Source organism: Nelumbo nucifera, chromosome 1, assembly GCF_055504915.1.
Source record: "Nelumbo nucifera cultivar China Antique chromosome 1, China Antique-T2T, whole genome shotgun sequence".
Taxonomy (NCBI): domain Eukaryota; kingdom Viridiplantae; phylum Streptophyta; class Magnoliopsida; order Proteales; family Nelumbonaceae; genus Nelumbo; species Nelumbo nucifera.
Genome location: NC_142649.1, coordinates 53,347,499 through 53,370,747, shown reverse-complemented (window position 1 = coordinate 53,370,747; position 23,249 = coordinate 53,347,499). Strand labels below are relative to the sequence as shown.

The following is a 23,249-nucleotide window of genomic DNA, read 5'->3' as shown; positions in this document are numbered from 1 at the left end:
ATATGGGCTTAGTTACATGAATCCTGTACCACCATTTCGTTTAACGCTATATCCATTGTCAACGAATGAGTTTTCAATTATTTTTTATTACTTTGGGCTCATGTCTTATTTTGTTCTATACTTCAAACTTTTCTACTCCTTTCAACTCGTCAAATTACTTCTGATTACGAGTGCTATAGGTGATGTATGCAGGTGAAATTGAATTTGAAAGTTAACATAATAATCGTGTTTCAGGCATGGATTAGCCAGCTGAGTGTTTGGAGAGATGGCGGTGGTTAAAATCGAAAGTTTACATAATCTTGTGTGTCGACAGCTTACCTAGTAGTCAAGCCTAAAAGGGCTGCCATTATGTCATGGGACTAGTCGTTGGGGCCTTATGCGGCACTCGAATGTGACAAATAAATCTAAACAATAAGCAATAACATAAGAAAAGGCAACAAGATGACACACGAATTAGTCAAAAGGTTATTTGTATTATATTAATGGATGACAAGTACAAGTAAAGTATCGAGGGAATCTCATACTTAACTTTTACACGCTCTTGATTCACTCAATGACACAAAGAAACATCAAAATAGTGAAAAATCATATTACGAAATTACAATATTAACATTAACATTCCCCCATACAAAATACATACAATACCCCACTCAAGACACACACTTGGACACTTGAATGGCGACTACAGGCACAATGAATGGCACTTGATGGCGTGACAAAAAATACACTTGTGACAATTAGGCCCGTTACCATCTTAGTGGCCAAATTTACACAATATCTTTACACGATGGACAAGGCTTGTGTTGTAGTCAATGAGCCGAACAGAATAGAGTGGACCAAATGAAATTTCTTTCATTAAGGCTGAGTGTCTCCTTCCCTTTATCTCCTATTACATTCCGGTACAAGAAGTCATGGAATTCAAACACTAAAAATACTAATTCACATAAGAAGTTAATGCCACCAAATTTCATTTATGTAATTTTACTTGCCTCATTGAATAAATTTCAACTATATTGTAGCAATATATGTGAATCTTTGACATCAAAATGTATAGGCACCGTGAGCAGTCATACATTACAACACAGGCACCTACGCTTCCCAAAGCGTTAGCAAGGCAAAACTAAAGTTCATATTCTCTTTATTTGAATATATGAGACTGAAAATGCTTCCCTCATTCAGATTTCTTATAAAATACATCCTATGTTGACTGTCGTGTGCCTCCATGTCTCTCCCATCACTGAGCTTTCAAACTTCTCAGTAGTTCCCATCTAACATGAAAGGAAAAAAGGATTAAAAACATTATGCTGTGAAGGCAATTAAATAACTTCATGGCTTGTCTGAAACTACTGAAGCCATAAGTTTGTGGTTGTTTGAATTTGAATGATGATCGCCCATGGCTTGCTTCTTTTGAGCTTTCCCTAGCAAAGATCATTCATCCATCGTCAATGCTACGGAGCAGATGTGAACAGCAGGGATGCATTTGTCCCACCAAAACCAAAGGAGTTTGACAGAGCTGCTCTAATCAGCATCTCCTTTGACACAGTTAAAGGCATGAAACCATCACGAAAGATGGGATCAGGATGACTGAGATTGAGTGTCAACGGTACAATCCCCTGCAACAAGATGCCACAAAAGCTAATACGAGATGAGCAACCATTTTGGAACATGCAGGAGGATTCACTTGCAAGCTTATAAAGACAACAATAATTACAATTAGAAAAAGAATTATTTGCACAATTAACTGGAGTTGAGTTGAGCAGGAGAAATGCAAACTCATGAAGACAACAACAATTGCAACTTGCAATAATGAATTGTGCAATTCTAAATAACAAAGGGTACACGTATGCATGCTCAAAGTATGTCTTGTGTGTGGGGGAGGGATTGGAAATAAAATCTTAGAACTCAGGTGGGAGCAAACTACTGGAGTGTCAAATGACAAATCTGCTATTAGAGTTTAGTGAAAACTGTAAAATTTGAGCAACTTGCAATGTGACCAAAGAAAACTTATGTTTCATGCAAGTTCAACATTCAATATTAAAACTTTTTAATAGCCAATGTGAAGAACACTAATAAAGGTGGGGTATAGGGCTAATGTGAAATGGAGGATTGAACAGGTGGTCCAGAAGATACCCTACTAGGTGGATGGCTCATATAAGCCACATCATCCCTCCATGTGGTAAAAAAATGCTAGGTTGTGTAGGGAAGATCCCTACATTAAATACAAGGACCACAACAAAGGTAATCAGTGATTTGTTTTTTTGATGTTTATTCTTGAGCATTTAGCATTAAATAGAAAGGAATGATGAAACAGGATTCATGTAGCCAACTCCCCTGTATAAGGGCTTGGATAATGATGATTCTTCAGCATTATTGGTAATTTTAATGTGAAATGTGATGTGTGAAGCATAGTGTACATTCGCAAACGGGATGAGAGAGGTTGATTTTGGGGGTAGGTGGAAAATGATGGTATTCACTGTGGACAGGGATTCCATGAGTGTGTAAAGGAAGAGCAGTAGCATGTGGGCAGGTGTGCAGCATTTGTATTAGGAAAAGAAACAGGTAAGGGAGAAAAAGGTTGGAATCTATTGGACATTTCTGAATCACAAGTCAAAAATTTGTTAATCACAGTTTAATGATGTTACTGATTCAAACTTGAATCAGTGCAAGAGGCATATCAGTTACATGGAAGTGGATCTCCATGGTTGTGAGCAGTAGGATCCAGACATCCTATGTAGAAAACCCACGTGAATGACCAAGTGCAAGAGGCATATCAGTTACATATGTGGAATACAATAAGGTGGCGCTCGATAAATCTGAAGTCTGAAGTCTGAAAGGCAAAAAACCTCTAAAAAAGCTCTGAAAGCATTCAGTTGATGACCAAGTGCAAGAGGCATATCAGACATCTGAATACAGTGGATTTGTTAGGTAATCTGAATGCTTTCTGAAAAAGTTATATTTTACAAATTTACCCCTCAAATTATTTAAAAAAAGTAAACGAAAATGATTAAAGTAAAATGATATAATAAAAAATAGTATAAAAATAATAAAAATAAAAATATGATAAAAATCAATAAATAATATTAATAAAATAAAAAACAATGTTAAAAATGATAAAATAGTAAAATTTATTATAAAGTATAATAAAAATGTATAAAAAGAAAATAATAATGGTAATAAAAAATTAAACATATAAAAAGATCATTTAATAATAATAATAATAAATAATAAATAATATAAAATATAATAGAGAGATTTGCAAATAGTAAAATAATGTAAAAAAGATAAAATAGTAAAAAATTATAAATATAATAGTAAAACTTATTATAAATATACTAAATAATAAAAATAATATAAAATAAATAATATTAAGATAGGAGATCATTTTGGATTTTTCAAAAGTTTAAAAGGGTATCACTAGAATTCAATTTCCGTGCACTACCTCCGCATCTGCTCAGAGGTAGCTTAATGTCTGAAATATTCAAAGGGCTTTTTGGTGTTCAGTGGCTCCGTTAAGATGCACAACCAAACTACCACCAAACACTGGAAACCAAAATTTTCAGTGTTTGGTGGTCAATTCGGCATTACTGAACGTCACCTAAGTGGACTTTATTTGGAGATTGGAGTTTGCTTCATGGTTTTGTTGCTGCTTTCTGTTGACAGTTATAGAACGAGCTTTATGAGCCCAGTTTATGTTCTTTTTATCAGTAGTTATGTTGTTTTGTTTAGTTATTGGGCCTAAGACCACTTGATTGTTGTTTTTATTTCTTTTAGTTTGCAGTCCCTTTAGTTATAGCCACCCTATTAAGGGCTGCATGGTCTTTGTACCTTTTAGTTTTTTTTTTTTTATCAATAACAGAGTTTCATTAATTTAGAGGAAAATTACACAACAGAGGAGAGGTAACCTTTCTTAACTCTCCTCACCAATTTATACAAATTATAATTGTGCCCAAAGCAGTTGATTTCTTCCCACCCCTTGTTTTGCTAGAACATCAGAAAAAACATTAGCAGTTCTTTTAACCCAACTGAACTTCACCTCCATATTTTGACTTTTTGAGTTTCTTCTTCTCATCACTGAAGATCCAGAAACCACTTCCCTCCTTTTGCAGCCAATCCATTATCAGCTTTGAATCACCTTTTATAATCAGCTTTCTCACATTCATATCCTTTGCCTTTTGCACTCCTTCCATGACAGCCAGAATTGTCTCCCACACCAATTGGACCTGAGAATAAACCAAAACCTCTGCCTTCCTTACTCCTAAACACACCACCAATACCAGAAGGACCTGGGTTAACTGCACTACTCCCTTCAAAATTGAACTTGATATAATTATTAGCTGGTGGAGACCGTAAAGACCTTACATTGGCGTGATGACCTGAGAACTTTTTGCCTCTCCTCACCTGAGAACTTTTTACCTTTTTAGTTTAATATAAATGATAAGAGAGGAGGTGGCTAGAGAACTTTTTGCCTCTCCCCTCACTATTCTCTCATTCTTTCTCTTTTCTTCCTCTTCTTTTTTCTTCTTCTCCACAAGAACACTGCCACTCCTCTCAACATTAATTTGTCTACCATGTGACAGTTTTGATGTACAACAGCCCAGGCCTAAAAAGAAATTTTTGAGGACTAATGATTGCCATATTATGGAACTGGGGAAAGAGGAGACTTGCTGTGTTGGAGGATATCAATTGATTGAAAAAAGATTTAGCAGTAAACTGCCTTGATGAGTTCTTCACTTCCAGATTTTAATATCTTCTTGATCTAGCTTAGGTTCTACGGCCTGGATCTACTGCATGAGCTCCAACAAGGGTCCAATTTCCCAACCATTTAAAGGTCTTCTGAAACCTTGTATCCAGACAAATATGTTGTCATGCACATAACAGCAATCACTCTCTGTAGTTTGTCATGCACTTAAGTTGAGGGCATTTTGTTCAAATTGGGTGTTAGGATGTCACTTTGCTTTGAGGCAGCTATATAAGCCTCATATTTGCTTGTGGAGGCATCTTATATTGTATTTCAAGCCCTAAACACAGATATCCTCCATTGGAGTAGCTGCTTTAACCTTTATTTGGGGATTTTCTTGTTCCATCTTCAATTTGTGCTCTCTCTTGAGATTTTTCATGTGGTTCTTGTTTCTTCTAGCTTGACCTCCTTGCTGCATCACAAGGTGAACAACAAGAATAAGGATTTTTTGTGTGTGTGTGGCTGGGGGATCTATTTTTCCTTCAAATATTTATCCATTGAGAGATTATCTTTTATTTGATCCATTGCTCTCTTGGAACCCAAGAAAATCCCAAATCAGGCTGAATTGTCACTGACCAATAATACCATGTCTAACTCTCACCAAATCCTTCATGAAGTTAACAACACGAAAGCATTTTTGTTCTGAAAATAATGGCCAAATGAACCAAGAAAAAGCATGGACCATGAGATCAAAAACAAAAGGCAGATCCACCATGCTACAGTACTTTAGAACTCCCCCCATAATGGCTTTATAGACAAAGAATGGTTTTTAATTTAAGCAGTGAACACTTGAGGGAATATCCTTACGTGATATATAGCTAGCACTGCAAAGATTGCTTCCACTGCTCCTGCTGCTCCAAGAAGATGACCAGTAGCACCCTGAATTAAAACCAACTTATGATTATAATTTTTTACAAGGACGAAATATTTGTATTAACTGAACTTCCAAAGCCCATTTGTGTGTGTGTGTGTGTGTGTGTGTGTGTGTGAGAGAGAGAGAGAGAGAGAGAGAGAGAGAGATTCTGAATAGCATTGGAGAAAGATATGCAACCCATATCAAATTTTTGAATCATGGTAATTTTCTTCCAATTATTGCAAAAGTTTTTTTTCTATTTGAAGCAACAAATTCCCCAAGGATAGACATCAAAAATATATATCAACTTCTCAATCTTTTTTTTATGAATAATAAAGCATTTCATTAAAAATATTTTAAGATGGGTTTACAACTGATGCAGCATTTAGTTTTCCCTCCATTCAAAATCATCATATAGGATAAGGACATTGATTTAAAAGGCACACCTAGGTGCACAGGCAAGGCACATTTTAGGCTATGTGCCTTACCTAGGTCCCAGGCACACCACATTCAGAAGGCACATGCCTGATGCACCTTGTGGTTCAGCCAAAGTAACACCTTTTGAAAATTTGGGCATTTCTGTTTTTTTATGCCCATCATCTTGGCCTCCACCCCTAGACCCTCAAGGCAATCCCAAGCATGTCCATATTAGGGTCTTAAATTCTTAATCCCTATAAAAAGGTCCATATTATGCCTCTAAAAACCCCCTACTTGTTAACATTGCTCATTCACTCATCCTAATGAAAGATATTTTAAAAGATGATCCCTTGTGCCTACGACCCCTCTTCCTCCCAGTTCAGATCATCCCACAACTGCTCCTGTAAGTGATACTTCTCTTTTAGGATACTATTCGTATTTCAGATACCACTCTTAATGTTCCTCTTCATTAGTCTATTTGTATCTCTAGACCTCCTAACCGCTATGGTTTCACTTCCAACCATATCTCTTTCTCTGCTATTTCATCCTTCACAGATATTCCTTGTTCTTACTAACAAGCCGTCAAAAGTTGTCATTAGAGGGAAGCCATGGATGTCGAGATCAATGCCCTTTATGAAAATGATACTTGGGACCTTATACTTGCTCCTCCAAATGCTTCCATTGTTGGGAGCCATTGGGTTTACACTATCAAGCTAAAATCAAATGAATCTCTTGATTGGTAAAAGGCCCATTTAGTTACCTAGGGATATATAATCAAGAGTATGGCACCAATTATGAAGAAACATTTGCCCCAATTGCTAAGGCCACAACCATCCATGTTCTCTTAGCCTTGCCTATTGTTCAATCTTGGATCATTTATCAACTAGATGTGAAGAATGCACTAGATGAAAACATTGGATGACTTCCAAATCTTTCACTGAATGATATTTTGAGAACCTAGAAAGAGGTGACCTCTGAATGATATTTTGAGAACCTAGAAAGAGGTGACCTTCTCAACCCAAGTAAGGAAAAGGCCAATTATGGATTGGAAGGCCCCAACCCCAATTTATGGTCAACCCAAACCCAACCCTAAAATTTGGGCTTAAGGCCCAAGCCTGAACCAAGCCCAAGGTCAAGCCTAATCTTCCCAACCCGAGCCTAGCCCATATTGTAATTTGAAGCACTAGGGTTGGGCTCGGGTTGGTCAATGAACCCGCTCTAAAATCATACATGTATGTATACATTTTATGCAAATATGTATATATGTAAATATGTATTTATATATGTAAATACATATCTATATATGTATGTTTATAATAGGGTCGGTTTTGGGCAACCTAAGGGCTAGGCCGAAAAATAAAAAAATCCTGAATTCTTGGGTCCGAGCCCAGCCCATGTAAAATTTCGGGTTGGGTCCGTTCAAGCTCAGATTGGACCCACCCAAGTTGCACCCCTATTCTCAGGTAGTCATCTCTTGGACTAGATTCAGTACCTAGATTCCTTGGGTCTTCCAAAACAAATTTAGGGAGATTGAAAGCTTAATAAGGGAACTAAATGTCTCTTTCAAGTGGGTGAGAAGAATAGCAAATGGAATGACTCTTTAGCCAAACAAGGAGTTGTAAGACATACTATCGGGGGTGTGGGGTAGGAGATTCACATGCATCCTAAAAAGGAGCTGCAAGACATCAAATATTTTGGGAAAATTTTTATGTTTTGTTGTTTGGGGTGGAAGTTACACTCAACCTCTTGTAATTTGTATAAGTTTGATTCAATAAAGTTTTTTCTTGCTAATAGAAAAATGCCTTCATGGCCAGTTGAAGGAGACAGTCTACATGAAACCTCCTCCTGGATATTGCAATGATTCCTCTCTAGTCTTCGCCTAAAAAAATCCCTATATGAATTGAAATAGGATCCTCGGGTAGGGTTTAAATGTTTTCAAGATGTTGTTGCTACTGAATATAACCGAAGTTCCTCTTATCACTTGTTGGTTCGGCTGTTATTAGTGTTTAAGTTAGTCTTATAAGTTAGTCTTATTTGTGTCTTATGTTCTTAGTTATTGGGCCCAAACATGTTTAATGTTTTAATTGTTTTATTTGTCTAGGTGTCCCATCACTAATCAGGGGCATTCTAGTCTGTTCATGTAATTATTTTATAATCATTTATATAAACTTGTTGGGCTGGCTGAAGAGTACGTGCCGCCTCTCTCAGATCCTCTTCTCTTCTTCTTCTTCTCTCTCTTCTTCGACTGTTGTAATCCAGCAAACATGGTATCAGAGCAAGGTTCATTTGTCTGATTACAGCCGCAACCTTTTGACCCTTCTTTTTTCCTTTCTCTTCCCTTTCCTTTTTCTGTCTTGGTCACTGTGAAGAAACCCTAGGGCTGACTGTAGAGCACAGCAAGGTCTGTATCTAGGGTCCCTTGGTTGTAGGGCCCAAGGGGAGTTTGTTCCAGAGATCGATGCCCTACTAGACACCTTACAGCAGGTAGTAGCCATTCGGCTGCTAAGAGAGGTCTGTGTGGAACAGATCCAGGTGGAAGGGCTGACTTCGACAGTCCTAGTTCGGTTCGTACAGTTGGTCACAGTCTACTATAGCAGAAATCAAAGTCCAGTCCAGTCCAGAAGAGTTCAGCACTATACGGAAGTGGAGTGTTGTTGGTTTTAGTTCTGTTACATGGGTTTTTTCAGGCCTGCAACAGCTTTGGCAAGTCTGAAATTGTGCTCTTTGTACTGAGTTTTTCAATTGTGATCACTGTAAGAGGAAGGAGATGTCTTCAATATCGGGAGAAGTGTCTTCTAGGGATAATAGACCTGGTGGGAGGTCTCCTAATCTGGAAAATCCAAATCTGCACAGCTTGCAGATCACTAGTGTGCTGTTAGATGAATATAATTTCAAAGAATGGTAGGGAAACACTGTTAATAGCAAAGAGGAAAGCACGGAAAGAGGGTGAAACATTCTCATAGGATAAGGAAAGAACCATTAGGTGGTGTGTGGTGCATGATCTAACACCCTTCCTCTTAGCAATAGGAAGATCCAGATCACAATTATAAGTATCAATATCAATGGGTTCAGGGACATTAACTGGAACAATAATACCTAGATGCAGTGATGGATTCAACCCCTGAGAGTTCGATGGCATAGGTTGCACAGCTTCAGGATGCTCTGTGTCTATTGAACTTTGGGATCTAGCTTACCACGGGTAGGAGACAAATCATGGACAAAAGACTTACACCCAAAGACACGCATAGGAATAGGAAACAACGGAGTTGTAGGAAAGATGAGTTGATGAGGGGACTTGTACTCCAAGAGACGAGATGGCATCCGATTGATAAGATAAGCCGCAGTCATAATAGCATCCACCCAAAACCTTTTGGGAACATTCATTCATGTGTATCAGCAACCCCCGAGCAACTTCTAGAAGATGATGATTCTTTCTCTCTGCAACCCCATTTTGTTGAGGGGTTCTAGCACAAGAACTATGAGGAATAAAGCCACAAGTTTCAAAAAATTCTGTGAGGTCACCATGAAAATACTCTTTGGCATTGTCTGATTGGAAAATTTGAATCTCTGTTTGAAATTGTGTATACCATACGTTGGAAGGCTTTCATAAGTTTAGGAACTTTGTCTCAATAGTGCATAGGGTACACCCACGTATATCGAGAGAAGTCGTCAATGAAAGATATGAAGTATCTGTAGCCATTCTCCGTTGAAATATTTACAGGTCCCCAAACATCAAAATATGCAATGGAAAAAGAAACATTTGATCTTTTATTACGCAAAGAAAATGAAGTTCTACAATGTTTGCTTAGCTGACACACTTTACACTGAAAATCATTAACTGACATAACTTAAAAAATTCTGGAAACAAGCACTTTAAAGACTCAAAGGACAGATGACCCAAACGATTGTGCCACAAAGTAACCTGACTCTTATTTGAGTGACTCAAAGACTGCCGCAAGACCAACTTTATTCTCCAATACCAGTGTTTTAAAAGCACAAGGAGCAAAAAAGGCACAAGGGCCACTTTGCACCTAAGGCGCAAGGCAAGGCACGTGCCTTTTTAAGAAAGGCACAAAATTACAAAAAAAAAATCTAAAAAATAAAAATAAAAATCAGAAAATTCAAAAAAATGCCAAAAAAATTTAAAAAATCAAAAAATATTAAACATAATGTTAATAAAAAATAAACATAAATTTTAAAATAAATGTTTTAAAAACCAATTATCTGAAATTAAAATACATAAACATAACATGTAAAGCAAATGAAAAATAAAAGCGTATTCAAATGAAAATTAAAAAATAAAAGCAAACATATAAAGCATTTTCGAGCATGTAAAACCCACAATCTCTTTTTTTCCTTAATTGCATTGCTTCAAGTAGCTAATGTGATCCAAAACATATTGCATTCTTGATTCTATGAGTTGCCTTTGTACCACGCCCCTCAAGGCAAGCCTGAACTAGTGAGAACCCCCTATTTGCTAATGTTGTTCATTCATTCATTCCAATAAAATATCCTCTTAAAAGGCAATTAAAGTTATAAAATCATTATTTTTATGTGAGAAATAAGAACTTCAAACCCTAACATATGACTTTGTTTGGGCTTGCCTCGAGGGGTGTGGTCGGGGGTCCAGAGGCGGAGCCCCTGGCCCAGCCATTAGACTCAAAAAAAGGTAAAAAGCGCAAAATCAGCCCAGCCATTAGACTCAAAAAAAAAGGTAAAAAGTGCAAAATTTTAAAAAGGTGCACGCCTGGGCTAAGGTGCAAGGCACATCAGGCGCACGCCTAGGGGCACCAGGCGTGCGCCTTTTGAAAGGGGTGCAACTAGGACTTGGGCGAGGCGCATACCCCAAAATGTGCCTCGCCTGTGTGCCTTGGCATGCCTGAGGCGCGCCTTTTAAATCACTGTCCAGCACATAGAGACCATTCACCATGTTCCCTTTACCAATCGTCCTCCCGGAGGCCAAATCCTGAAAGACACAAGATTAAGGAAAAAATGTTACTAAGCAGTTCAAAGAGTGTATAATGCTGCTAATAGATAGCAAATTAATAGGTAGTTTTGGAACATGTAAAACATTTGATAGAGGTAATCCAAATGGCAAAGATATAGATCTTCGACCAGCAATGGAAGAGAAGGATCCATCAGCTAACCTCACTTTATCTTTGCCAGAAAAAAGGGTGTATGATTAGAAAAAGGTTGACTTACCAGTCATGTGATTGGAAGCACCAGAATCAATAATCCATGGAGATTCGGAGTATCAGTAGACACATGGAATGCAAAAGCTAAGTTACCTGGGGAAGAAGCAAAAGAGGTTGAAGGAATAGGTCCAGAATCTGCTTGTGTGAGAACCCTATAGTGCCCCAAATGGTCACGAAAGGCAATGATAATATTTTCCTTGAGATCAAACCTAGGGGAGGGGGGAAATCCTGAGAGTTCACAATAGTTCCTCCACTTTGCAACTCATGAGAGGCCAAGTTAGCCGAGGTGAACCTCTTCTCATTTGATTTCTTGTTCTGTTCTTGTGCTGATTTCTTATCTAGGTCTTGTGCCCACTTTGACTTGCCATGCAATTCCCAACATGTCGTCCATGTGTGTCGGGATTTCTGACAATGAGTGCACCACAGTTTATCCTTATCATCAACCCTTTTCTAACCGTCTCCCTTTCTTGCTGAATTGGTATTACCTCTTGCAGCTAAAGCAATGGTCTTCCCCTTGGGGGATTCATGGCAGATTTTCTACTTTCCTCGGATTGAACCAGTGCATACACCTCTTGGACAGAAGGAAGATCCTTACTACCCAAAATTTGAACTCGAATGGGTTCATATATGGGATTAAGCCCTAACAAAAAAGTAAACACCCACTACAGTGACACTAACTGTTTGTAGGCTTTGGCATCCTTTTCACTCTCCCAGTCAATGTTCTTATGGTAATCTAACTCTTTCCAGATAGATGTGAGGGCAGAGTAGTAGGTGGATAAGCTTCTTTCCCCTTGTTTACATGTTGCAGACTCGACTTGCAATTGATAGATTCTAGCATAGTGTCTCTACTCGGAGTAAGTTGACCTTGCTTGTTCCCATATTTTCTTGGCTGTCTCAGCCCACATAAAGTTTTGTTTAACTGATGATAGCATAGTAGTCAAATACCATGACACAATCATGCAGTTTTCCTGGTCCCACTTATCATATTCAGCAGTACCAGTCCTAGGTTCCTTCACTTTCCCATTGATATACACTGCCTTACCCTGGGCTGTGATGTACGGCCACATCTCCTTAGACCATGTCAAATAATTTCTGCCATCTAAGGGAGTAATGGTTGTTGGAAAACTCATAGAGTCAAGACTGTTGTTCATTCTTCCTTGGTTGAAAGAAGTTCCAGAGGTTGCAGAGAGTCTTCAGAAGCCATAACAAAGGCTGCTATCGGAAGTTTCAGACCTACAACCCTTCTCCTGCGATCCACACACTCACAAACACACAACCCTCAATGTAAGGTTTAAAATCAAATTGCAGTCACAGTAACACAGCACCTGCTGTCACAGATTTACAGGTCTAACTCATCTCACAAGGGCTAGTTTAAGCCACACATAGCATCTACAATTCTGCCGATGTATTTCTCCATCTGAACCAGGTCACACATGACCTATACAGGTTCTTCACCCACACAGTTTTGGATCACCAACCCACAAGAAGTTATTAAACAAGCCTACACCATTCGGCTAGGGCAGATTTTAGGATGTTCTTGGTAACAATACCAAGAACCAATGAAAAAAAAAACACTTCAGTCTAGGTTCCTGATCAGTTCGACTGACTTTTGGAAGTTACAGTCCAGAGAAGAATGGGAGAGAAGAAGAAAAACAACCACCGACCTCTATAAAAGCTCGGTCAATCATCTGCCGATCTTTGAGAGAGATTTTCTTTTCAGTTTCTGTTTAAAAAAGGATAGAATAGGGTCCACCAACAATTCTCAGTGCAAGGTCGAACTTGTTTTCCCCATTCTCAGTCCAGGTATGATTAGTAAGACCTTTGATCAGATAAGATGCCTTTTACAGAGCGCTGTCCTGCTCTGATACCATGATTTCGATAAAGAGTGAAGTAGAGAAGAAGAAGAAGAAGAAGAAGAAGAAGAAGAAGAAGAAGAGAGAATAGAGAAGAAGATTGAGACCAAAAAGTGTGGCTGGTGGCGCCAGTCTTTGTATTTAAATGATAGGGCAACAATATAAAAAAATAAAAACATGAAAAGACAAAAGTGCCCTTGCGGCACATAACCAAGATTACATCACATGGCTCAATCAGTTAGCTACGCTGACTTTGCCTCTTCCTAAAATACTGCCTGACAGTGGATTTGACCTGAGGGTTAGGGTCATGGATCTCCACAATAATAGCTTCTTTCCTGATTGGCACTAGGACCCCTCCTTGCTGGGTTTGGATCTCTGATGACTCGACTGGTGTCCTAACAATATTTCATCATGCAAACATATTTTGAATAACTTCAAGGATTGAATAATTGGAATGTTGGACTTTGTAGGCGAATGTAAAAGTATTTTCAGAAACAGATGAGGCTTAGTTCAGACCTTCAACAGTCATCTGAAGCTCAACTCTTGGCATCCAAGGCCTCACAGACAGAGATTGATGGCACTTATAGAGATGGTATACTTCCATTAGTTTGAAAGTAAGCTAATGGAAAAAGTATTTTAACATGTAGGGGAAACCAAGTGCCTCTAAGGATTGAAGATTTCCTTTTTCTTATTTTCCTTTTTTTTTGGTTGGGGGGATTCTTAGATAATGAAACTAAACTGATATTTAATCATTCACTAACTAGCCGTACAAGTGAAATAGCCACAGATGCAGCATACAGTTGTTAGATTTTAAATTTGATCAAGGACTGAGCACTGGTTAGAGAATGGATGAGAACCACCAGACATTTGTGCAAAGCAATGTATGAAAACACATGTTTTGGCTACAAGGATGTTTCACTCCTTTCTTTTTTAATCAGTATTTTGCTCCTTTTTTCTTAACAAAACTGCCTTCAGAGTTACCTTTGTGGACGACAATGCCAAAGCACCTGAGGTTGCATGATCAGAAAATACAGATTTGATAGCGTTGGCTTCTATCATATCACCTGCAGAGGTAAGATACTTTAGCAATATGGAATTGCACCTAAATCAATTCCTATGGATTTCAATTAACCAAATTTCACCAGTTCATAGTATTATCATGCATCAGCTTGTAAGGAACCAAAAAAAACACCTAGAGGTGTGGATGTAGCATGAGCATTTATATAATCCACTTGATCAAGATGAAGACCAGACTGCAATCATTGAAAGAAAGAAAATGACTTACTTCAGTACACCAGAAAGAAAGCTGCATATACATATATCCATAATTTAAGAAAAGACAGTTGCTTGTAGAACAATAAAATTATTGCTATCTATAACTACCTAGTTAGTTTTCAGGGTTGCATATTGTGTACCAAAGATTTTCTTCAAAAACACTGTTTGTTTACAAAAAGCAACCAGTTCAAAATCATTTGTTTTTGTTTACCTGCTTTAGTGCATGTGTCATGGCTAAAATCGCACCTCTCCCATCATTGTGTGGCTGAGTAATGTGATATGCATCACCTAGAAAATATAATTGTCCAGTTAAGAAACTAGTTGAGAATACTATTCACAACTATAACCATATTTGTATTCCAAAAAAAAAAAACATATTTGTATTCAAAAAGAGGACCTGACAACCCATAGCCTCGAATCTCTGCATAAATTTTTGCTCCTCGTTCTTGTGCATGCTCAAGTTCCTAGTTCATGACAGAACAGTATTATAATTATTTTAAACAACAGCAACAGCCTCAAGATGTTAAGCCACAGCCTATTTTTACCAAGAATGACAAAATGCAAGATTGCTGAAAAGAAAAGGTTAGACTAGAAAAAAGTTGAAATGAAAGAACTTGGCAACAATTATATGAATGTTCATTTTCAGACATTTGGGGTTCCTTATCACAAACAAAAACAAGGTCAAATAGGACAAAGCTTTATTGTAATTCATACCTATGCTGTTTCCTGAACCTTTTTGGGTGAAAGAAATACTAGAATATATGGAAACAAGGCTAGTTCAGAAGAGGTACTTTTTAGAACTATCAGCCAGCTTCAATCAAGGTGTCAAGGCAATTCTGGGTCATAGAGGGTACCTAATCACCTAGGTGATAAGAATTTTATAAAATAAAAAACTATATTTTACACCTGTGGGAGAGACATCCAATTTTACAGTTACAATGGGTCTTCACCAAGGCTCAGACTTAGTCCTTATTTATTTGAACTAATCATAGATGAATTGGCTAAACATATCCAGAAGACCAGAAGGAGGTTCCAATTGTTCTTATTGTTTCCTGATGGCATTGTATTAATTGATGAAACTAACAAAGGATTAAATGCATAATTAAGTTTATGGACAAATACATTAGAAACAAAAGGTTTTAAGATAAATAGGACCAAAACAGAATATGCTATGTAAATTAAATAATAATAGGAGTGCAAACAAGTGTACACCTAGGATTGGATACCAAGAGGTAAATCAATTTTACCTTTTTCGTTACCTTGGTTCAGTAATTAATAACAAGGGAGAGAATGAGGAGGATGCCACCCACTGAATTAAAGCAAGATGGACAAATGGAAGGTTGCATCCGGAGTATTATGTGATAGGTGAATTCCATTTACATTTAAAAGGAAGGTTCTATAAAACAGTTGCAAGGCCAACAATGCCATATGGAGCAAAGTGTTGGGCAGTCAATAAACATGTCCAAAAAATTAGTGTGGTTGAAATGCATATGCTGAGATGGATGATTGGAAAAACTACAAAGGATAGGGTCTCCAATTGGTGATAAAATGAGAGAAAGTAGACTAAGATGCTTTCACACCAATTGCCTAGATGACCATCTACAACACCTGTAAGAAGTAATCTATTGCAAGTTGAAGGGACTAGAAGGACTAGTGGCAGATATAAGGACACGGGTTATTGATCAAAAAAATAAAGGACATGGGTTGAAGTAGTAGGAAATAATTTAAGCACTCATAATTTTAACACTGGATATGGCACTAAACATCATGATGATGATGACAATGACAATGATTATGAAAGAACCACAGTAAGGATTGAATTGTATTAGCCTCAGAAAGCCCAAAAGACCAATCTGGACTAATTTAGGGCTGAGCCTGAACCTAAATCCCAGACCTGAGGTGCAGGCCAAGCTGGGCTCAGGCTTATGTGACCCTCATACTAGGGGGCATGCCCAGCCTGGGCTTGGCCCATGATCATTCTTACTGTCCACAGAAGAATAACCAAGATTAGACCCCCAGCAAGGAAGCACTCTAGATTTAGGAAGAAAGACGATAAAGGTTGCTATTGGAACATACAGTAGAATGATATCACTTAAAGAAATAAGTAGAGGGAGATAGAGAGAAAGAGAACAATGCATGGACATAACTAGAATGCACTCAACTAAACTTTTATTCATCAAATTGAATCAACACAAGGGCTTCTATGTTTACAAATGAGAAACAATTCCTAATTTCTTTATAACAAAGACAAATACATATATAAACCTAAGCACATTCAAATATGGACTTTCACTCCTAAACCAACTCTAAATCCACACTACTAATCTTATTAAAACTAAACAACCCAAATAAACTCCAAGACAGAGCCCAAAAAATTAAAATTTTCAATCATGTCACATAATAAGACCTCATTAACTGAATGGCACTAATAAACTACTTTCAGATGTAAAAGGTCTTGGTCTCATTGGATAGATAATCTAATGACATCACAATCTAGTAAAATGGACAAGTTTTGGCCCCTAAATAGGCTGAAAGAAAACTGAGGTGATTGCATCATAACCTTTCCAAAATTATATAAAGCTCTTTACTAAAATTCTAAACTACTTTTGCCCCTTTAAGACAGCTCTATTCCTAATACACTAGCAAACTAGAAAATAACTTCTAGAAAACTTAAATTAACCAAAAGTTGAATCACCCAAAAAATAACAAAATGCAGTGGGTGCACAAAACTATAAAGAAAATTGAGGTGATTGCATCTTAACCTTTTCAAAATTATATAATGCTCTCTACTAAAATTCTAAACTAATTTACCCCTTTAAGACAGCCCAATTCCCAAGACACTAGCAGAATAGAAAATAACATTCAGAAAATTTAAATTAACCAAAAGTTGAACTACCCCAAAATTACAAATTGTAGTGAGTGCAGAAAACTATAAAGATTTGATTTATTCTTTTGAAGTTTCTTTCCTTTGTTCCACACCTGCACCAACATGTAGCAGTTACAGGACTCCAAGTATGCCTTTTTCCTAAAAATGCTGAACAAATGCCTTTCACATTCACCACCCATAAAATGTTAATGCAAGTTTAACCAACACAACTGTTGTAACCAAATAACTAAACCAAGATCCTTTTTTACACTTTCAAGGTTACATGAACATCAGATTATTAACTCTTACAGAAACATGCATTTGTGCACAAGATCTTCTACCACATCAATGGATCTGACTCAATTTGTGTATATTTGATGAGATAAAAGACAACTTTATTCACTGCCTGGTGAAAGCATGCCAAAACTCACCTCCAATACCATAACACCAGAACCCTCACCTATCCTGTATTTCGAGGAAAATGATATGTTGGCAACAGAAAATAACCAAAAAAAATCAAGCCAACAAAAACAGGAAACAATTTAGAAGGGAATAAATTGAGTATTAGGAGGAGTTCCATAACTGCTTCAATAGGAGGCGAAAGCAGAAGCGGAAAAGTTTCCAGATTTAAAAATGTCTCATTCAGCATTTGAGCAACTCAAGAGGCTATTTGATAATAGCTAAAGTCACTAAACTGAATGACTTATCATTTTGCCTTTTAGTATATAAAACAATCAAACAATAAAATATTCAAGGGTATAGTAATCGACCCAACTTCAGACTCAGCCTTTAAGAAGCAAAAAATTGCCTTAATAACTTGTTCACTAAAAGGCAAAGCAATAAGCCAATCAGTTCAGCCACTTCAGCTGTTATTAAATAACTCCTTAATTGCAGGACAATGAAGGGATGAAGCACAGCATTGAGGTGATTATTTTATCCCTAAAATATACCTGGATTTAAGTCATTTTTAAGTTTGGAATCTTTTCCACAACCATTTCAGCCATTACCAAACACCACCTTAGTACTTGTGCACAAAAGATAAGTCCTGAAACACAAAAATTGGGCACTCATAACATGGGTAGCATGCACCCACATTGGATAGGTCATGTTTGAATTTTGATAAACATTTACCTAATATTTAACAGATAAAAACATTTACTTCTGTTGGCAAAAGAGGGAGATAATATACAAAATTCTTCAGGTATCTTTTGTTAAAACTTAAAGACATTTTCTATGATACCGGAACATATGAAACCTGAAGAACTTTATCCAATCAAAAACATATGTGAATTTGAACGAATGCCGGTTGATTGGTTACCAATTGGCTGATACAGGTTGATTGGTTGCCAGTTTTTTAGTTACCATACCTTTTTGGTATCATGGTTGGACTCTTCTTAAAATCATTTTTCCTTTTCTTCTTTTTCTCGAGGGGAAAGGAGATTGCTGAAGAAATGCTTTTATACCTCCTGGAATTTTAACAAAACTTTTTGTCTTGTTCCTCTGACATTATTTTGAGAACCTTTCCCCCACCCACCATGGGCAATTGGTAGCGACCCTTGGTAGCAACTTGCCTAAACCAGATGTAGGTGATAAAATCCCAGCCTAGCAAATGGTTACCTAAGCATTGTATTTTGTTTAAAGCATTGTATTACTATTAGTAATGCCTGGATCATACTATGGTGCCCATATTTTGTGGTTAAGGATGGTATGAGTGTTGAAATTCTAGACTTCCCCTTAAGAATATTACACAAATCCATCTCGACCACAATCAAAAGGTCGTGAAGCTTCTTGTGGGACAGAATTGCGCTTTGTACTCAAGGCCCTTAACCTGCATATTTAAAAAAAAATATTTGATTCAAGAGTAAGAAAAAGAAATAACATAAAAAAGTGAAGAATTCCAGAAAAAGAAGGAAAAAAGAGTGGTGGAACATGGAAAGCAGAATAATTTCAACATTGAGGATGTTATGTGCCCAACAAATTAGCATACAGATAAGCATAGTCTGATAACTAAATGAATGTTCTTTTTGCAATAAAGCAAGCTTTTGCAGCATGATCAGAGAGATAGATGAAACCAATAAACCACAAGCATGAGGGAAACCATGCTATGACATCTCTTAGAGAAACACTCGTAACTTTTTTTCTGTAGTGCACAACATAAAAGAAACAAGCCCAACACTTTTTCAACAATATTGTTAACCACGCCAGATAAGATGCTAATTTCTTTGTAGAGAAATCAGTGCAAGATAAGTTATTGACTGGTGCAGCAAGGTTATAAGATAGTTTCCTGCTCAAAATGTGAAGCTGGTAGATTTACATACCCTTCCTTCTGGGTGATAAAGCTCGATTCTAATGGATGTTCTATGGTGATTCCTCCCTTCCACCATAGGCATCACGTGCATGGATAAAATGGATGAATTATAGCATATTACAGCTTGTGGAGCCATCAGTGATGCAATTAGCGCCTTGGCTTCTACCCTTCTTTAATTTCTCAATGTCTCTTTGTCTATTGTTATCTACTTGCAGGTTACCACAATGAAGGTGATTTAAGAAATAAAATAATTAGGGCATCTAGTACAAGCCATAGTTGTTTTGCTTTGCATTCCTCCCTAGGGCAATGATTTAGCAAGCTCCTTATACAAGGAAGGGGGTGTTAAAGCAGAACTGTATAAAGGGTTTGGAAACCCACTTCTATATTGAGGTTTTAGGGCTTACCCAGTATGCCGACTATTTTTGTGACCCTTCTACTTCCCCTTTCTTCCCCAATGTAATCTTCCTCTTTTTTTTTTTGTTTGTTTCTAATAAAATATATCATTTTATCAAAAGATATTGAATAACGAATCAGTATTATGCACTATGATAACTATAATGTATCAAAAGTAGTAAATATTGGAGGAAAAGCACAAAAGACCAGTTTGATGAAAAAAAAAAAAAAAGAGATAAAAAGAACACCAAAACAGAACTCAAGGGACTCGCCATGAAGGATGGAAATGTAAAACATTTGTATCCAGAGAAGATATAAACCAGTGAATCAAAAGAGTTTATACACATATGGTACAAATAACAGAAAAGTAATGCAATTTCTGGACAATCATGGACTAAACTGTGCATCTTTGTTTACTTAAAATAGTTCATAGAGAAGATCAAACAAGATAGAAGGGGAAAAACAACTAAGGATCAATTCTCTAGTAAAGATCTCTTGAAAAGCACAAAAAACAAGTAAAATAAGATGGTAGATTAATCAATTTTTGTTACCTACAAAACCCTGCTATTGATAAAGCGTCAATGCTAGACTCTGTTCCTCCAGCAATCATAATATCCGCATCTCCAAACTGAATCATCCTTGCAGCATCACCAACAGAGTGGGCACCAGTAGCACAAGCTGTTACTGCAGCATGATTTGGTCCCTAGATTCATGTGCAAGACTTAGCAAAGTGTTTTTTGCATTTCAAAAAGGTACATCAATTATAAAGACTTAAAAATGAAGGCAATGAATCCTGCATGCTATTTACCAAGTCATTGCTCCCATAGATTAAATTGGCCGAACACATCCTGTAGGAGGTATCCCACAAACAATGGGCCAACCTATCTCACTTAACCACCCTTTTACAGACCTTGCCACAACTCTTAGAAATGATTCTCCAAGCCATCCATGTTTTAGAACTCATTAAATTATCAAAATTATTGGGAGTGTTCTATCACCATGAGTCATTCAAGAAATGGAACAGTAGCTGGATGGTCCCAAGCAATAAGTTGTAATTTGTGCCCGCTCTCATCAACAAAGACATGTTATATTATATATATGAAAGCAATGCATAAAATCAAGTACCTTGAATCCATATTTCATGCTCACGTGGCCTGCTGCCATGTTGATCAATATTCGTGGAACAAAAAAAGGACTAAGCCGGCGTAAATGCTGTTTTCAAAAAGCAGAGCAATCAGGTTATACTGTTGCAACAGCCATGTTGGTCACATAAATGCCTGTCATTAAGACCATGATAGATGCATCATTTCAAATAAAGAGAGATATTAATGCAAAGTCTTTATGGGTAGTAAATAAATGAACCAACCAACCTTCTCACAAACCATTTGGGATGCATTCAAAATGTCACTGATGCTACCAATGCCCGCACCAATTGAAACACCCTGGTGATCTTCAAGTTAGAAATGTAAAAGTAACCAAGATCACTAAAAAGATCTGAATAATATTCAATGATTACTAATTATCAAAAAAATATTCAATAATTACCGTCCTTTCTTTCTCCTTTTCAGTGGGAATCCAGTTTGCATCTTTAAGAGCTTCCTCAGTTGAGCATAGTGCATATGCTATGAACCTTGCAACGGATCTATGCTCCTGGGGGTAGAGGGTTACTTAAGTTTACTAAACATTTATGATTGTGAAACATCAAAGACTTTTGGTTCAGAAAATAAACTACAAAAGTCCCAAGAATTTGTTAAAGAAGATCTACTGTTCAATGAGCCTTATATTCAACCAAAAAAAACATTCCCAATTCACACCATAGATTATTGAGAATTTAATAATATTGAGGAAAGACAAAATTGATCTAGAAAACATAGAAAAGCCTAGAAACGGCTGATAGATGTATAGAAAGATTTGCTGTTTCTTTTGCCATTGCCCACCTTCATCCCACAGTCTCAGTTTCTCTTGGCGTTTCCAATCCATTTTTTAGCATTTCTTATCTGCTTACAATTTTCTGGATTTAGTAAAATATTTAGGGGAAATCCCCATTTCTCTCTCTCTCTCAACATTCCCAAACCCATTCTCATTTCTCTCCTTGATGACCATCAGTGAGTGAAAATATAATTAACAACAACAACAAGAGCCTTTAAAGGACCACCCAATGTTGGTGCCGGTTAACTGGGTCTTAGGAGGGGTAAACTGGCTGCGGACCTAACTTTTTGCATCTATTGTACGAAGTGAACAGTCTCAGATTCAAACCCTTATTCTCACGCTTATCAGCACAATGACCCCTAATAGTGATAACGAGAGGATCATCTGTTCAATATTTTCCCCGATGGTCAATAGAAAAGGCGGATGAATTGCACTAGTGTAAACAGTTAAAGTGTGAACAGATAAAGAGCTCGATCTTAGGGAGATACAGCTCTTATGAGTAAGGCTTTGGGAAATAAATTTTAAATTTTGAAGAAAATAAAAATTCTACTAAACACATCTGACATCTCTTATTTTTCAAAAGCCCAAAAGACCACATCTCTACACGATGTCCTCCAAGAGCACTATTTCCAAACTACTTCCGAAAAAGAATAAGAAGCATGTCATCTAATAAATAAAGAAATTTCCAGACATTAGAGACTTGAGAATGAAAACTGAAAAATTAGTGTTTTATGACAAATAAATGAGCTCCATCCAACCTTACAGATTACGCTTCGACCAAACTTATATTTGAACAATGGGCAATTTACCTTGGAATTTAACCATAATTCTTCATTAAATTCACCAGCATTGTCTCCACACGGCACCATGGCAGCCACTTTGGATGTCAATTGGTCGAATGTATGCAGTTGCGTTTCCCTGTCAAGTACATCCAGCTTGAGATCCTCAGGCGTAAGTGCCCTTATTCCGCAACCCCCCTCTACAAGTCGCTTCCACGTAGTCTCCACTCCGCAACCAAGCGGAGTCACCATTCCTAAACCTACAAGTTCCATTCCAATTCACAACTAAACCATCTAAGGGGAAAAAAAAAAAAAAAAAACGTTCCCAAGCCACAACGAATGAATCAAAAAGAAGCATCTTAACTTTAAGAACTAACGATAAGGATTTACCAGTAACAACTACTCTTCGTTGAGGAGCACGAGGAGGGGGACCAAAAACTTGAGATACAGATGATGAAAAGGATCTTTTGATTCGGAAATGAGATCGGAGAAATTGTGACCAGTAACTCTTCACCATCACTTTGGAAACTCGAATTTAATGCGAAGCCACAGTAGCTCCCAGAGGAAGCCAGCAACCGTCGCAGTAGTATGACTTCTTTGATTTCCGAGTGTCGATGACAGAACCGCAACCGCGCGCGTTCAC

The 23,249-nt window shown here is 37.3% G+C and overlaps 1 protein-coding gene across 2 annotated transcripts; it reads right to left on the bottom strand.

Moving 5' to 3' along the window:
* Window positions 1-944: 944 nt before the first annotated feature.
* Window positions 945-23,247, bottom strand: LOC104590208 (Beta-ketoacyl synthase). 2 transcript variants are annotated; one of them, XM_010248778.2, is made up of 15 exons: window positions 22,997-23,247; window positions 22,637-22,866; window positions 21,444-21,548; window positions 21,269-21,340; window positions 21,024-21,110; window positions 20,450-20,601; window positions 18,945-19,025; window positions 17,629-17,662; window positions 14,729-14,795; window positions 14,543-14,619; window positions 14,249-14,309; window positions 14,038-14,120; window positions 10,853-10,974; window positions 5,546-5,617; window positions 1,473-1,613 (listed from the first exon to the last, which is right to left on the bottom strand). In XM_010248778.2, the coding sequence occupies exons 1-14, from the start codon at window positions 23,121-23,123 to the stop codon at window positions 5,557-5,559; spliced, it is 1,359 nt and encodes a 452-aa protein (XP_010247080.1). In that variant the 5' UTR covers window positions 23,124-23,247; the 3' UTR covers window positions 1,473-1,613; window positions 5,546-5,556. The 2 variants fall into 2 exon arrangements, with proteins under 2 accessions (XP_010247079.1, XP_010247080.1); XM_010248777.2 differs by lacking the exon at window positions 10,853-10,974 and having other exon boundaries at window positions 945-1,613; window positions 22,997-23,246.
* Window positions 23,248-23,249: the final 2 nt, after the last annotated feature.

What these genes read in the sequence shown, in the direction of transcription:
- LOC104590208 (XM_010248777.2), bottom strand. Translation starts at nt 23,123, where the DNA reads ATGGTGAAGAGTTACTGGTCACAATTTCTCCGATCTCATTTCCGAATC. An exon ending in TGTGGTCGAGATGGATTTGT is followed by an intron (nt 17,663 to 18,944) that starts GTAATATTCTTA and finishes CTCGAAATACAG; the next exon opens with GATAGGTGAGGGTTCTGGTG. An exon ending in TGGCATTGTCGTCCACAAAG is followed by an intron (nt 5,618 to 14,037) that starts GTAACTCTGAAG and finishes GTTTTAATTCAG; the next exon opens with GGTGCTACTGGTCATCTTCT.